Source organism: Magnolia sinica, chromosome 9, assembly GCF_029962835.1.
Source record: "Magnolia sinica isolate HGM2019 chromosome 9, MsV1, whole genome shotgun sequence".
NCBI lineage: Eukaryota > Viridiplantae > Streptophyta > Magnoliopsida > Magnoliales > Magnoliaceae > Magnolia > Magnolia sinica.
This window is the reverse complement of record NC_080581.1, coordinates 26,681,217-26,696,827: the sequence shown is the minus strand read 5'-3', so window position 1 is coordinate 26,696,827 and position 15,611 is coordinate 26,681,217. Positions and strand designations below refer to the sequence as shown.

General features: G+C 39.7%; 1 protein-coding gene across 1 annotated transcript; it reads right to left on the bottom strand.

Moving 5' to 3' along the window:
• Positions 1-861: 861 nt before the first annotated feature.
• Positions 862-1,943, bottom strand: LOC131254916 (pyrophosphate--fructose 6-phosphate 1-phosphotransferase subunit alpha-like). Its single transcript, XM_058255619.1, has 4 exons — positions 1,780-1,943; positions 1,598-1,702; positions 1,398-1,514; positions 862-993 (listed from the first exon to the last, which is right to left on the bottom strand). Exons 1-4 carry the CDS (start codon positions 1,864-1,866, stop codon positions 862-864), a joined length of 441 nt encoding a protein of 146 aa, XP_058111602.1. The 5' UTR covers positions 1,867-1,943.
• Between the last annotated feature and the right edge of the window lie 13,668 nt (positions 1,944-15,611).

Genomic DNA, 15,611 nt, shown 5'->3' with positions numbered 1-15,611 from the left:
ATAATATATAAACACATATAGCCATTTGTTTCACTATGTTTTAGGCCAAAATGTATTAAACTATGACTTCTCATTCTCTGAATTTTTGGGGTTTCCATTCCTCTCTCTCTCTCTCTCTCTCTCTCTCTCTCTCTCTCTCTGAATTTTTGGGGTTTCCATTCCTCTCTCTCTCTCTCTCTCTCTCTCTCTCTCTCTCTCTCTCTCTCTCTCTCTCTCTCATACACACAGCTTTGGGCATTTAATGTGGAGCATTCCTGTATTTTGAGTGAACCATTCCTTTCCAGGTTAAAGATAGTATGGCTGGCCAGTCCAATCCTCTTGATTTTGGGGATGGGACCCATACACACGGTGACCCACGGGCGCGATTAGATACTGACAAGGTCAGTACCCACGGTGACGTCACCAAGCTTTGTGGACCCCACCATGATGCATGTGTTGTATCCATACTGTCCAACCATTTGTAGAGATCATTTGATGGCATGAGAAAAAGAATGAGATAGATCTAAAGTTCAAGTGGACCCCACCATATGGTAATAGAAAAACTTTTTCCACTGAAAAGACGGTTGGGCTGTTTGGATGCGTGGATTCCACAAAGTAATCATTAAACTTATTCACAATCTGGATTCTCTAGTGCCAAAAACTAGGTGATCGTTATCTAATAAATCTGAAGATTCCACTTTCTATCCAAACAGGACCCCTAACTATGGAATCCATTTTTCAACAACGTTCAAAGAAACAGTCATTGGATAATCATTACTTTTTCCATAGTTTCCCTCCGATTCCTTGTATCCAAAACATGCCCTCAAGTATACAAGAATCCAGATTCTGAGGAAGATTTCAACAAGCAAAACTCTCAGTAAGTCAGAGCAATAGAGACTTGGGGACATACTCATATGCTTTGCCTTTCAAGTCAATAGTAGCAGGGTGAACAGCAGGTTTGCCTATCGAGATGGCCTTAGGACCCTGCGACCATCGCTTTACAGTCATCATTGCCTAAGATCCATAGAAAACGCCATGTTATGCTTCTCCATTATGAATGATATCAAGGATAAGAAAATACACATGCTACAGTCAATACTTCAGTAATCAGAACAAGTTCATAAATTAGAGAGAGAGAGAGAGAGAGAGAGAGAGAGAGAGAGAGTTTGTCTTTATGAGAAAACAATACTTGTAAATTAAAAAAGAAAATTTCCTTTTATGAGAAAACACCACGAAGAATTAGAAGGCAGCACTGAAGATCCCTTTTTTCCTGTTGAGGTAAAAGGTAAGCTGATTTCATTTTTGTATGAAACTTCCAATTTCTCCATTTTTGCTGCTGGGAACAATCTCTGACATTTCCTTGTAGGAATCAGAACTAACGAGCATTTTGATCTAATTAAATAGAACAGAGAACATACTGTAATTGGAGCAACACCACATCGCCACTTGTTCACGGGATTTTTCAGGTTGGTCACAGTTGCCATGTATCCATTCAAACCAGCAGCTAGAATGTGATAGCAGATGTGCCCAAGAACCTGCACAGATTTGATTCTTAATCATGCACAGATCATCAACATAACTGGAAAAGGAAAGAAAGCTGCTGTTGTTTAGAACATACATAGGCATAGTCACAGTCAAACTTCGATGGTAAAGAACCCCGGGCCTGATAGCCAAAGAAGTGGCAGATAGCATTGAATTTCTTTCCTTTGTAAGTACCTTCTTTCTGAACAGATCCACTAATATGTCAGTCTACCAGAATATTAAGGATAAAGATAATGAACCTACAACATTGAAGTTTACCAATCTCTTGTTCATCTCATTCTCTACTAACTGCGCTAGGAGTTTCTCCGTCTCAATCTGAACAAAAAGCGCAAAGCACAAAATCATGGCACCGTGTAACAAGGACTTGAAATAAGCAAGTTAACCATGTCAATAGACTCAGCATCTATGATTTTCTTTTTCTTTTTTGTTCCCAAATAATTTCATTGTTTTTTCTTGGTTTTCTAGCTTTGCTATCTCTGTTTTAATGTATTACCAATTCTCCATTAATAAGATGGATAGATAAAGCCTGCATCTGTGATGACGTCATCACCTACTACTCGAGTCTCCTCTCAGAAGAGAAGTGGATGCAGCTGAGCCCAGACAACCAAATGTTCGATAGGATCTTGGAGGTGAAAGCTGAGGCCCTTAGTATGTCACGCCCCATTGTCGGACGGCCTGGATAGAATACATACCTCAAGTGGGTCCCACTAGACGACTTGTAATGGAGTAGTCCTATACTTTAGTTTGTTTGTTTAGAAAAAAATGACCTTGAAATGATGGTGAAGTGAAGGGAATTGACTGTGAAATGAAACGGAATCATTGGAATTGACCGTGAAATACATGGAAATGACCGTGAAGTGAAGGGAAATGACCGTGAAGTGCATGTAAATGACCGTGAATCAACATGGAATCAGCGGGATTGACCGTGAAATGCATGGAAATGATCAGTGACCACACTAGCTTCCCTCGAAACATGATAAAAATATCAGCACATACCTTATACCAACTTTTTTAGTTTTGCTAACAATGAAATTTGATCTGCATTTTCTACATCTCTTTCCACTTTAACCAGCCTAGAAAATAAATGAGACTCACCTGCCTTGTTGGAGTCTCACCGGTCTGAAACACCATATTGTTTCTCCCTAATCACTTCTCATAACACGAACTGAATTTTTTTGTCCTTGTTGTCGCTGTTCAAGCTCTTTCCATACAGATGTCAAAGTGACACAAAACCCATTTTCACTAATTTCAACCAACTGATGAAAAATTATTGATCATGTCTCTCACTCACTTCTAATCATACTCTATTTTCAAAGAATTTCTTATTCCTTTCCTTCTAGATCCACCAGATTATGTCAAATGAAAGCATCCTCAAAATTCGCCCTACTTGATTAAACAACAATTTCATCCACCCACCTACGACCAAGGCCACTTTTTTGGAGAACCCAACAAATTAAAAAGCGTTTGAAGAAGTTCCATATCCCTAGGTATTCTACAAACAAGATATAGGTGATAGAATGATTTTTCTATTTCTCTACACAAGTGGCACATTTCTTGCTTGCTAAGGTCATATGATCTTTGTTGAAATCTCAGACTCTGGAAGATCCTAGCCTTTTTTTGCTGTTGTAGCCTGAAAATATCTTTGGAGGCTTCCTGTCTCTTCATGGCACCCAACAATGTAATAATGACATTAAGTAAACATGGCAATTAGAAAACACTGGTTTGATGAGAGTAATTCAGCCTCTGGACAAATTGAATGTTTTTTTTTAAAAGACAAATTCAATACCAAATTGACCCGCTCATTTTCCATTTTGTCCCGCTCATTTTCCAGTTAGGCTAGTTTGGCCCACTCATTTTCTAGTTTGTCCCGCTCATTTTCTAGTTTGTCCCGCTCATTTTCCAGTTAGGCCAGTTTGGCCCGCTCATTTTCCAGTTAGGCCCGCTCATTTTCCAGTTTGGCCTGCTTAATTTCCAGTTTGGCTCGCTCAATTTCTAGTTTGGCCCGCTCATTTTCCAGTTTGTCCTGCTTAATTTCCAGTTTGGCCCGCTCAATTCCCGCTAAATTCGCTTCACTTCACGGTCATTCCCGGCAATTCTGTGTTGATTCACGTCATTTCCATGCATTTCACGGTCAATCCCAGCGATTCCGTGTTGATTCACGGTCATTTCCATGCACTTCACGGTCATTTCCCTTCACTTCATGGTCATTTCCATGCATTTCACGATCAATTCCAGTGATTCCGTTTCATTTCACGGTCAATTCCCTTCACTTCACCATCATTTCACGATCATTTCCCTTCACTAATTTTGGTTTAGAATATATTCTTACTATATGAATAAAGAAAGAAATGAGACAAAGTATAACCGTGAAATTTTTTTAATATGCGTATATATATACACATATTTATATAAAATATGTGTTAGAGAAAAATTGTAGGTAGAATAAAATTTTACATGTCAAAACAGGAATACGACTATAGCTACGGTTATAATCCGTAGCCATAGATTCGGCGATCAATCGCAAATCCTGCGATTCCGCCCCAATTTGCTGTCCCATTCAGGGATCAATCGTAGATCCCGCGATTCCACCGCTGATCTATGGCTACGGATTATAACCGTAACTATATCTGTATTCCTTTTTCTTTTCTTTTTTTATTTAAAAAAAAAACATGGAATCAATCCTCTTTGCCTTAACCTTTCCCTCACTATTTTGTGACCTTTTTTTAAGTACATATTTATCTTTATGCTTCAATGGTAGCATTATTAAACCTGAGATCTGCATCCGTGAATTTCTTGGTTTCCATGCAGAGAAACCTCACAGACCACCCTTCTCTTGAGGTTATAAAATTCAAACATAGAGTAATTTATATTAGACTTTCAACATTTAGGTTAGAAATAAACAATCTGAGTTCATGTGGACATTTTCCATTAATGAATGTAAGGTTGAGTTCATGACCTACACATGCATGTGTACCTCCTCCCGTTGGGAGTTATGAATGAATACTTCTTTTATTTGGGAAAGTACATACTAGTAGGCATACTAGTCATGATGCAATGTACACTGAAATGAGAAAAAGGTATAACAAAAATGTTGATAAAGCATGCCAAAAACATCACCATTCAGTAACAAATGCACATCCACCCATGCCTGCCTAACATCACCATTCAGTAACAATGTACACTGAAATATTGAGGAACCTTTGGGATTGAAGTGAAGTAGATCAGCAATTCGTTGCAGTTAAATCCTATTGGACCAAAATACCCTTGGCGGCTATCTTGTGTTGGGATTAGAGCTTGATGAAAGAAGGAGAGTGCACGTGCATTAGCATGGGTGAGGGTCGCAACTATGATGCGGCCAGAAGCTGACACATGTGAGAGAATTCTGAGTATATTTGAAAATTCCAGCAGCGTCAAGGCCAGAGATTGGTTCTTTAAGAAAGAGGACACTTGGGTTTGCAGCAAGCTCAACGGCAATGGTGATCTTCTTCGCTATCTCGAAGGTTTTTCTAGTGGCATCACGGAGGGACCCAACAAGTTGGTTAGCATAAAGCTTCAAGCTGAGTTGGTTGAGGACTAGCTCGACATGGATGTGCCGGCTCATGGAGCTGATTGTTCGGTCAAGCCTGAGGCCAGCACTGAAAAGGAGGGACTCGCGCACAGAAAGGTAAGGCTAGTGGGCGTCTAGCTTCTCAACATAGCCAACAACTCTAGAAAAGGCATTAGACAGGTTGTAGCCATTGGCTTGGACCTCGCCATTAAGGCTGCCATCTGGAGGGACTCTGCCAGAGAGGCATTTGAGGAGAGTGGTCTTACTTGCTTTGGAGCCACCTAATAAGGCTAGCATGGTTCCAGGTTTAGCATAGCTAGTGACACTGTTGAAAACTTGAACTCTTTCTTTCAGTCTGGCATCATACCTGTGGCAAAGGTTAAAATAGATTTAGGAGATGAAGAGATTCATGCTATTGATGCAAGAAGAGATTCATGTATGTACAGATTTAGGGGAATTTTGTGGCAGTGAGATTGTGAGCATCTTATCGAATGATAGTTGGAAAAATCTCAACATACCTAGTGAATGAAATATCCAGGAACAAGAGTGTCACTGGCACAACTGGCAGGCCTAGCCGGCCCCACTCCATATCTAATCCAAACTCCTCAATCCAATTTCCAACCCTTCCATCATCCTCCACCACTCTGGGACCTGACATGGGTGTCCGTGGCCTGGCATGCTTGGAAATGCTGGATTTGTCTGGAAACTCATCATAACCATCGGATGAACACCCAGTGGAAGATCCACATGCACTTAGAAATTGCAGAAACAGAAAAAATGTTTCAGTCTAAGAAGTTCTTACAGAAAGACTTCAAATAAAATTCTGCAAAAAGAAAAAAGAAAAAAGAGAAATAGCAAAGATACACAGAACTCTAACAAATAATAATAATAGTAACAACAACAACAACAGGAGGAAAAAAAAGTGTTAAATGTCTCAATGGATAATTTCAAAAAAATAAAATAAAAAATACACTCACAATGTAGCAAGAAAACTAAAGAGAAAGTACATATGTCTAAAGCTGTTTTGCTAGATCTAATTCAATATATATATATATATATATATATATATATATAGGCCACCTTTTCTCAACATACCAAAACAAAGGGGGAGGCAAAACTCTTTTCTTTCAAAGCCCCAAAATGCCTTGTTGGGGAACGACAGCCATTCCAGTTGGAAGTCTAGAGAAGTTGTAAAAACAAGAAATTTCTGGTTTTGCAGAATTTCCAATCAAGAGTATAAATTCCTAGAACTGAAAAGAAATTAAATTAATAATTAAATTGACCAAAAGCAGTTTATGTGACTTGAAGCAACTTATCCCACTCTATTTGTTCTCAAAACCTAGTATGCTAAAACCATACAAAAGTCATTAGAAATCAAATTAAGATTATTACTAGGGTAAACAGAACTGTAATGAAAAATATGCAGAAAGAAAAGGCAACCTAATTTACACAGATCAAAAGCAGGAAGCAAACCTGCCAATTGGTGTCATCAAATAACAATTAATACCAGCAGTGACTGGGGAAACTTTCTAGAAAACTAACAAGTGGAATCTATTTTAGCATATTGATTCCAGTAGAAAATTGCCAAAAAAAAATAATTGTAAAAAGCAACTCAAAAGAGCACAGTTCAGAATCTTCAGATTTTCTTTTTATCAATAACCACAAAAATTATAGAAGCTTAGTTCAGACCATTTATTGTAGCATAATGCAAGGACTGCACAAAGAAAAGAAAACCAGTGCCTAACATACAAAGAACAGACCATAGCAAAGGGCAAATTGCTAATCAATTTCAGTGAGAAATTGCAAGAAAATTACACAAACGCATTGAAAATTGTGGAAACCAACCAGTGGACCTACTTTAAAATTCTGCAGAAAGGAAAGAAGATCACAAAACCGAACATGTGAATATCAAACAACAGCAAAATATGAAACTACTAATAGACTCCACTCTTGAGTGAGAGATATTTCATAAGCAAACCTTGTAAAATTGCAGTAAAACTCGATAAAAGCAGTTCAGATCACAAAATGATAGCCTAGGAGTAAAAGACGAGCACAAAGCAAATCTACCAAGGGATTATAGAGACAGGTTTCCAAAAAAATACAGAAAAACTCTGATACTCTGGCAGAGTGTGATGGATGATCCACATGCACTTAGAAATTGCACATGTTGCATATGAGTAGTCAAATTAGGCTGTCTAAATTATGCTACCCAGTGTAAATGTTTCATGAACCAAAAATTGAGCTTATATGATTATCTGACCATCAGATTGGTGGACATTTCTTGGACAGTTAACAATGAAAAATATCTAACTGTCCCATTTACGCAAACAAATGTTCGCGAGCTAGAGGTTAGGATTGTTCGTCCAATTTGATATTGGGATTTTGGATTTGCCCAGTGGTCCACACAATCTTTTCTATTTATTTGACTTAATATATAACACGTGTGCAGTTTCTGAGTGCCTATGTATCAAGTGTCATACACAGCCTGAGTATCATATATAACTCGTTGAAGAAAAAACAGTTCAGAGCACAAAAGAGGAGGGCGATCCATTTACAGTTACCACCATACCAGGCAGATGTAGATCCAGTGATGTAGATGCTTCACCTCAGAAAACATCCAGAGCCTAAAAATCATACTGGTCCAAAACTCAGATGGGCCACAGCACAGGGATAATATTGAGAGAGAATGCCCACCAATGATTAGCATAGGGGACCGGCCGTGTTGAATATATATATAATCAAAGCTGTTCGGACGCTTTATCCAGTCCAGATGAACAGGCATGCCAAGATTCAGGCTGTTTTCCGACTCAGGTGAACCCCTGTGGAATTCACGGGTAGGAATTCCCTCGCACTTCATTCTCTTTGCAGTGGCCGGCATGAGTCATCTATCCCGCTGACTTTTGGGCAATAGGGATTTTCAGAGACAATGCATCTGATAGACAGGTTGGATGGTGAAAATGCATTGCGTTGGCCCCGCATCTGCCCAGATCACACACTAAAAGAAAGCATACAGAGATCAAGCAAGATATGCTGAATTTTCATACGAAAAAATGATAAACTTGCCGGAATAGAAAATAATCAGATCACCCAAAACTACTAAACCACAATAACCAATACAAAATCAAATTGAAATTGCACTAACATATTTCCATGCTAGGAATTCAAACAATATATAGAATCACAAAGAAAATCAATTTAATTCAAAAGGCTAAAAGGGAGATGGGATCACATAGGTAATGTAAACATTAGAAACATCATGGTAAGCAAAGAGTAATCATAAATGTAACTTCAATTCATTATTAGGTGAGCTAATATATGAGAAATAAACAAAAAAGTGAAGTTAACAGCTATGCTCCTCCTAAATAATAAACAATAAATGGATGAATAGTGAAATTAACTTCATCTATCTCTACCTTTCCCCTGGTATATAATATACATGGATCATGTTTTCACTTTCATTCACTCATTCACTCTCCCTTTAACACTAGAAATGAACGGGGGGGCAAATTGACCGATGAATGGAAGTAAACTTGTCAGAAGAACTGCAGTTCACCTTTTCTGCAGCTACTTTTGATGGAAGAGGAAGATATAAAAACTAGAAAAGAAGTACAAAACTGAACTCAAAAGGGATGAAGACCAAGGGTGAAGTAGCAGACAAAGATGAACAAACCCAATAAATGGAAACCAATAGATTTTTGAATTTCTCAACTTAAACTCCAGCAACAATGAGTGCATGTTAGAGACTGGGTCTTGAATGACAACAAAGGGTGGACAGAAACTTACGTATGGGCATTTGATCCTTTAAGCAGAGCTGCATACGATTAGATTGATTTCTCCCAAACAAGCTACTCCGTGGGCATTTCCTCTCTTCGTTGGAAACACCAACCAACCATTGAGAGTTCTTTTTGGTTTTTCACACTAAAAAGAGCATCAATCCAAACGATGGCAAAAGTAAAAACAAATAAATTTCCATGGAAATTTTAGTTGCAAAACAAATTGCAGACTGTGGATTCCTTCCATGATTTTCACATTTTTAGTTTTCCATGGAGGTTTCCAATATGCACATTTTGGATTCTTCCTATCCAAACAGGCCTAACTATGAAAACTCTTGATGTTCTAGATCAATGCTATCCTTGATGACCGGAGAGGTGTTGGCCGGTGGATATCAAGGTGTCCAATGGCTTAAATCCTTAGTTGCACAAACCTTCTACCTAGGTACCACTCCCACTATAAATCTCACTCCCCTCCCATTTCCAAGCTGTTCACATTTGCGAACATCTTAAACGAATGCTTCCCCACTCCCATACCCAAACCTATTTCTGCTTCCCCCTTACCCTTTGTGCAGCTGTACTCCAAAACATAACACTTCAAGAAACAATGCTACTTCAATCCACCACACAAGAATATCTCAACAGCTAACTTTAACAAAACAAAGCTATGATGATATGCAGTGGCCATAGAAATAAGATATGCCTTTTGTTGAAATAACTCGACAGCAATAGGACTTCCTTCTTAGATAGAAGAACAAGAACACGAGAGGAATCTCAGTAAGTGGACCTGGGATTTTTCTAGGGTGCTCAATCCATCAAAAGTATGAAATAAGCTTTAAAATGATATATTGTTGACACAATCACATAGAGACTGCCCACGAAATAAACATTGGATAAGAAGAATTACCTGGTTGTTGTTTTCAGCATACATAAGCATCTTATCTGCATTTGTTTTGCTGCTCGAGAGCACGCTCACCATCTGCATTAGTTTATAAACTCCCTTCAGCACTTGAAACAACAATAAATATAAAGGTTATGAAGCATTGGGTCCAGGTGAAAGAGAAACTAAGAGCAATTTAATAAACAAAGCACACCAAAGAAACAGTTCTGGAGTAGATAAACTACTTAATTCAACCATCACATTATAAACATAAAGGGACTTAGATAGAGAACAACAACTCTAATGGCGGTCTGATAGTATTCAATCAGTCCATGATCATAACTGAAACCTGTGAGACTTCACCATGCAGTCATCCAGAAATCGAGACCACAAATAAAAAGCTGTTCCACAAATAAAAACCTGTGAGACTTCACCATACAGTCAATCCCGGTGATTCCGTGTTGATTCATGGTCATTTCCATGCACTTCACAATCATTTCCCTTCACTTCACGGTCATTTCCATGCATTTCACGGTCAATTCCACCAGATTTTGTTTCATTTCACCAAATGATAGAGCAAAGGTTAGTGCTGAATCAAACTGATTCAGTCTATGAGATTCTTCTCCTCCTCATATATATGAGCCTGAACAAAGAAAACAAGCCCATACGATTAGATTGACATGATGAATGGACCAAATTTCTCTTACATATAGCCAAAACATTTCTCCTCTTCAATGAAAGAATTTACGAACTTAACAGGTTAATGGAAGTGTTGCAGCCGCTTTTCAAGCAATGGCCCACTAGATGAGCGGTTTGCATGTGGTTGAAATAATGCAGTGCTCAATGGAAAGAAAAATTTATCTAGGAGTATTATCATCCCACACCATTAATAACATGAAGAAAAGGAGATTTCATTTTCATTGCATAACGGGAAACTAAACTTAGGCAATACATATCGTGAACTCCCCATAGGGAGAAGATGACACCATGCTAGGGATGGGGCCACAAAAAGGGGCGGCATGAGGGCCTACTGCTAGTCCTTGGATACAAGTTGTACGTACAAATGTGGTGGAGTAGTCAATACGGGAAGAGCAGCTTGGAAGCAGCCACGCTGCTGCCACGCTTCCACTCGACCAGCTTCCCACACAGGTGCATAATTCGCTCATCCCTATCCTGTTTCTTCTTCATAATTTTCACATCAATATGCACTTTCCCTACAAGGGCGCTGATGAGCTTGGAGATGACTTGTATGTCAACGCGGATCGTCTGCCCGCCAAAAGGGACGTCGAACCCTAACGGGTTCAAACTTGCCCTACGAATTACAGAGTAGAAGGACCTTACCAAGCCCGCATCAGAGCGATAATTACCCTCAAACATGTGTGCCCAATCGTTGTGCAAGAGACGGTCAAGCAACTCGAACTCGCCAAAGAACTTGCCTTCGACGGAGACCTCAAACACGACTTTTCGATTTTGAAATTTCCCTAGGTTCACCTTGGGGTGCGCGATAGGAGCCATCTTTTCAAGACGGTCGTGATTCCTCTTCGAGCGCCTCTCACGGCTTGGCTCCGTGGCACTAGGAGCAATTGTTAGCTTCAGCTCACTCTGCATTCGCGCACGCATAACCCGTCTCTGCCCCGCCTCCTCGGGAGCTGCCCTCCTCTTTCCCATGAGGGAAATGATCAACGAAAAGGAGAAGAATGAGGCGATAGCTCCAAGAAAGGCCATTTTCTTACAAACTCAAAGGTGAATGATGCAAGGGTTGAAGCTTGGATAGAGGGATTCCACCGCGATTTGACGATTTGGGGACTTGAGGATTTCGAAGTTGGTAGGATTTGGGGATTTGAAGATTTCGAAATTAGTAGGATTTGGGGATTTAAAGATTTCGAAATTTTTATAGGAGTTGGGGATGTGAGGATTTCAAAATTTGTAGGGTTTAGGGATTCGAAATGAAAAGAGGGTGAAAGAAGAAGACACGATGGATGTTGAAGTGGGAATGATGTAAGGGAGAATGAGATGAAAGGTGAAATGGAGGAAGGCTTGGGGATTCCGATTTGAGAGGGTTGAGGGAAGCAAAGACGGTGAGAGTAGTGAGGAAAAGGAGAGATTTGAGTGAGTGAGTGAAGTTTTGCAATGCCCCACTCACGTACCGACTTAAATGGGGGGTGGCCCGATCGGCGATTAATCGCGGATCCCGTGATTCCGCCCCAACTCGCTGTCCCTTTCGGGGATTAATCGCGGATCCCGCGATTCCGCCCCCACTCCCTGTCCCATTCGGGGATCAATTGCGGATCCGGCAATTCCGCCCCAAATCGCTGCCTCGATCAGTGATCAGTTGCGGTGGGCCCCACTTTGGTGACCACGGGGGGAAATAGGATTGCGTACTGAGTTACTCAGTACGCTTTTATCGTACTGAGTAAACTCAGTTGGGCCTAAGTATGAATGTATGTGGGTTATCCACGCCGTCCATCCGTTTTTCAAGATAATTTCAGTGCTTGAGTCTAAAATAAAAGTATTCCCAAAGCTCAAGTGGACCACACTATAAGAAACAATGGGACTAATGACTTCCGCTGTTAAAACCTTGCTAGGGCCGGCAGTGATTTTTATTTGTCATCCAACCTGTTCATAAGATTACACAGAGATGGATGAAGGTAAAAAACAAATATCAGCTTGATCCAAAACTTCTGTGGACCCCAAGAAATTTTCAACAGTATAATTTCAATTCACACTATTTCCCGTGGTGAGGTCCACTTGAGATTTGGATATATCTCATTTTTGGCATCAAGCCATATAATTATCAGTTAAAATGGATGAAACAGCAGCTATAGAGGGGGCTTCTATGAGCAACAGGACTCTAATAATTGCTGTCATAAAAAGAGCATACGGCGAGGAGAAGGCCATGCTAGATATTCTCATTGAAAGCTTTCGCTTAGGCGAAAATTCCGAGTTCTTGCTTGGTCACCTCCTCCTCGTCGCTGTCGACCAGACATCCTTTGATCGGTGCAATCCCCTACGCCTGCATTGCTACAAACTTGTTACAGACATGGTAGATTTCACTGGAGAGAAATTATACATGTTGGGTGATTTTATTAAAATGATGTAGAGGAGAACTATCTTCCTTGCTGATGTTCTTAGACGTGGTTATAACTTCATCTTCATAGTGAGTCAACGAAAAAATGAAAAAAAAAAGAAAAGAAAAGAAAAGAAAGAAAGATGTGTTTCAGCTGCAATTGGGAGTATGTTGCTTGGCCACTAGGGATGGGGCCCACATGGCTGCAATGTCAGATAATCTGTACTGTCCATTATGTGGGATCAATTGTTAAGGGCCAGTATAGAAAGTCAGTGCAGATGGACAACTGCACAGTTGACATCTTCAAATTGTTTATAAGCATAGATTTGATGGAAGAAGGATAAAACTGAATCCATATGATGCTTACTTATCCAATTGTCAGTCCATTCTCAGGCACATCAAGTGGATGGTGCAGATCATGATATCTTATCAGACACTTGAGCCCCATTGTAGATCAACCAGTCAATGGGGCCCCAACCCAGCAATTGTCTTCATTTTCATATTTCTTATCATAATATCCATTTTGTGGATAGCCTTGTCATTGAAGGTACTGTGTTTTAAATAGTTGGGAGTGGATGGGAAACCACTGGAGGTTTTATATATATATTATGCACACACCCTCACACTCACACACACCACAATGGGTACTCGAACCCATGACCTTAGTGTTGAAACTCCTGTGAGTCTACCACTAAGCCATGAGTAGGGACCCAGAAACCACTGGAAGAGGTAGTGTGGTTTATAGAGTGGAATAAAATCACTAGGAGGAACAAATACCTGCAAATTTGTTTTCAAGTACACTATGACAAAAGATTTGCAATTTCAAATACCAACTTCTAGATTTAGGAACTTGTATTGCATAAATGATTGAGTGAACACATAGCATGTAAAATAGGAACTATAGGCATTAGTGAGCAGAAATGAGCTGAAATGAGCAAGAATGAATTAGCCATTTCATCGAACAAATGGACTGCAATGCATTTCATAAAACATATCATTTGCAAATCATTTCAAATAAACAGCACAACAAGTTCTTCAGCGTAGATCGCAACCCGTGATCATTATCTGGGCCCTCAGGGGCCGATAAAACGGTAACATAGGGTTCAAACTTGTCGGCGGTTTTGAAGTAGGAGTTCGACGTAGGGCGTAAAGATCTCTACAATAGACGTATTCTATTAGCAAATGTGAAAAAAGGCCTTCGATAGTCTAGGTTTTTGGGTCGAGGGTCGGATCTCACCTGTTTGTGGTCCCGCTCGCGGCACGAAGTCTTCCCAAGGAAAAGAAGATCAATGTTCCTTGGTTGGATCCCACTTCTCCGAGCTTCCTCTTCTCTTCTCCTTATCTCCTCTTTTGAAATGCCCTAGGAAAACATAGAAAATTTGTGCAAGGTAGAGAGGTGTGAGAAAATGGAGTTATATATAACTCTAGTTTTGATCTAAATGACCCTAGTGGCACTTATACTCCCATATTAACCCTATATGGGTCATTTTTGGTCAGTAAGGTCACTAGAAATGCATGGAAAATGTGCCTAAATAAGACTTTAACTTCACTACTAATCTTATTACAATCATTCATTCAATAACTCAGAGAAAAACTATAAGCAACTGTTTTTCCTACAAGGACTAGCAAATCTAACAAAAGTACATTTTCTGCCCTTTAATCCCATCGACAAGCCTTGCACTATACTGATTTTTTGAAGCATGCATAGTAATTTATGTCAAATGAAACTGGAAATTGAGTGGGACAAACTGGAAACAGTGTTGAATGAGCGTCGACCATTAGAAACTTTTTGGGGGTCCATTGTGATGTTTGTGAGAAATCCTACCCGTCTAAGTTCATTCATAGGGTCACAAAGACCTGGATGAGGAAGAAAAACAAATTTCAGAATGATCCAAATCTTCTATAACCCCAAAAAGGGTTTCAATGGTAGATGTTCAATTCCCCATTGCCTTTTACAGTGTGGTCTACTCGATAGTTAGATCTATCTTATTTTTCGTCTCAAGCCTTAATATGAGCTCGTGAAATAGATGGACGGTTTGGATATAACATAGACCTCATGATTGGACCCACAAAAGGACGTGGGAATTACAACAGCAAAAAAAAAAAAAAAAAAAAAAAAAGAATGGAAAAAAAAATGAAAGAGGAAAGAACCAATGGCTACGGTTTTCTATGGCTACGGATTGTAACCGTAGCCATAGACTGGCGATCCATCGCAGCTACCGCGATTCCACCGCAAGTCGCTGTCTCAATCGGCAATCAATCGTGGATTCGGCGATTCCACCCCCGATCTATGGCTACGGATTATAACCGTAGCTATAACCGCATCCGTATCCAATCTTTTTTTTTTTTTTTTTACATGGAGAATTTTATTTTACCTACATTTTTCTCTAACACATGTTTATATAAATATGTATATATAAGCATATGCCTCAAAAAAAATTATCGCTTTTTTTTTTTTAATTTCTTTCTTTATTCATATAACAAGAATATCTTCTAAACCAAAATTAGTTACTTAACGTACCGTATATGATTTTAGGGCTAGAAGTTGGGCGGGCTCAACCCGACCAACCTGTGGCCGACCCAACATTGGGTTGGGCTTGGGCAGGATGTATCGAGTTTGGTCTTGGGGTTGGGCCATACAAACACCAACCTGATAAAACTTGGGTTGAGTTCGGATTGAGGTCTTGGGTTGCCTGACCCAACACAAACTCGATTAATATATAGGTTTCTTATAAATTAATTATAATTGAGTGCAGATCATCTGTGTTGAAGGCAAAGGAAATTCCAATGCCTCCCCTCAAGCTAACAAGATATGCTGGATTTCCC

Coding starts and splice junctions, on each gene's coding strand:
- LOC131254916 (XM_058255619.1), bottom strand. CDS start 1,866: ATGATTTTGTGCTTTGCGCTTTTTGTTCAGATTGAGACGGAGAAACTC. Junction 1,703..1,779: donor ATGAGATGAACAAGAGATTG/GTAAACTTCAAT, acceptor GGATCTGTTCAG/AAAGAAGGTACTTACAAAGG. Junction 994..1,397: donor GTGGTGTTGCTCCAATTACA/GTATGTTCTCTG, acceptor TATGGATCTTAG/GCAATGATGACTGTAAAGCG.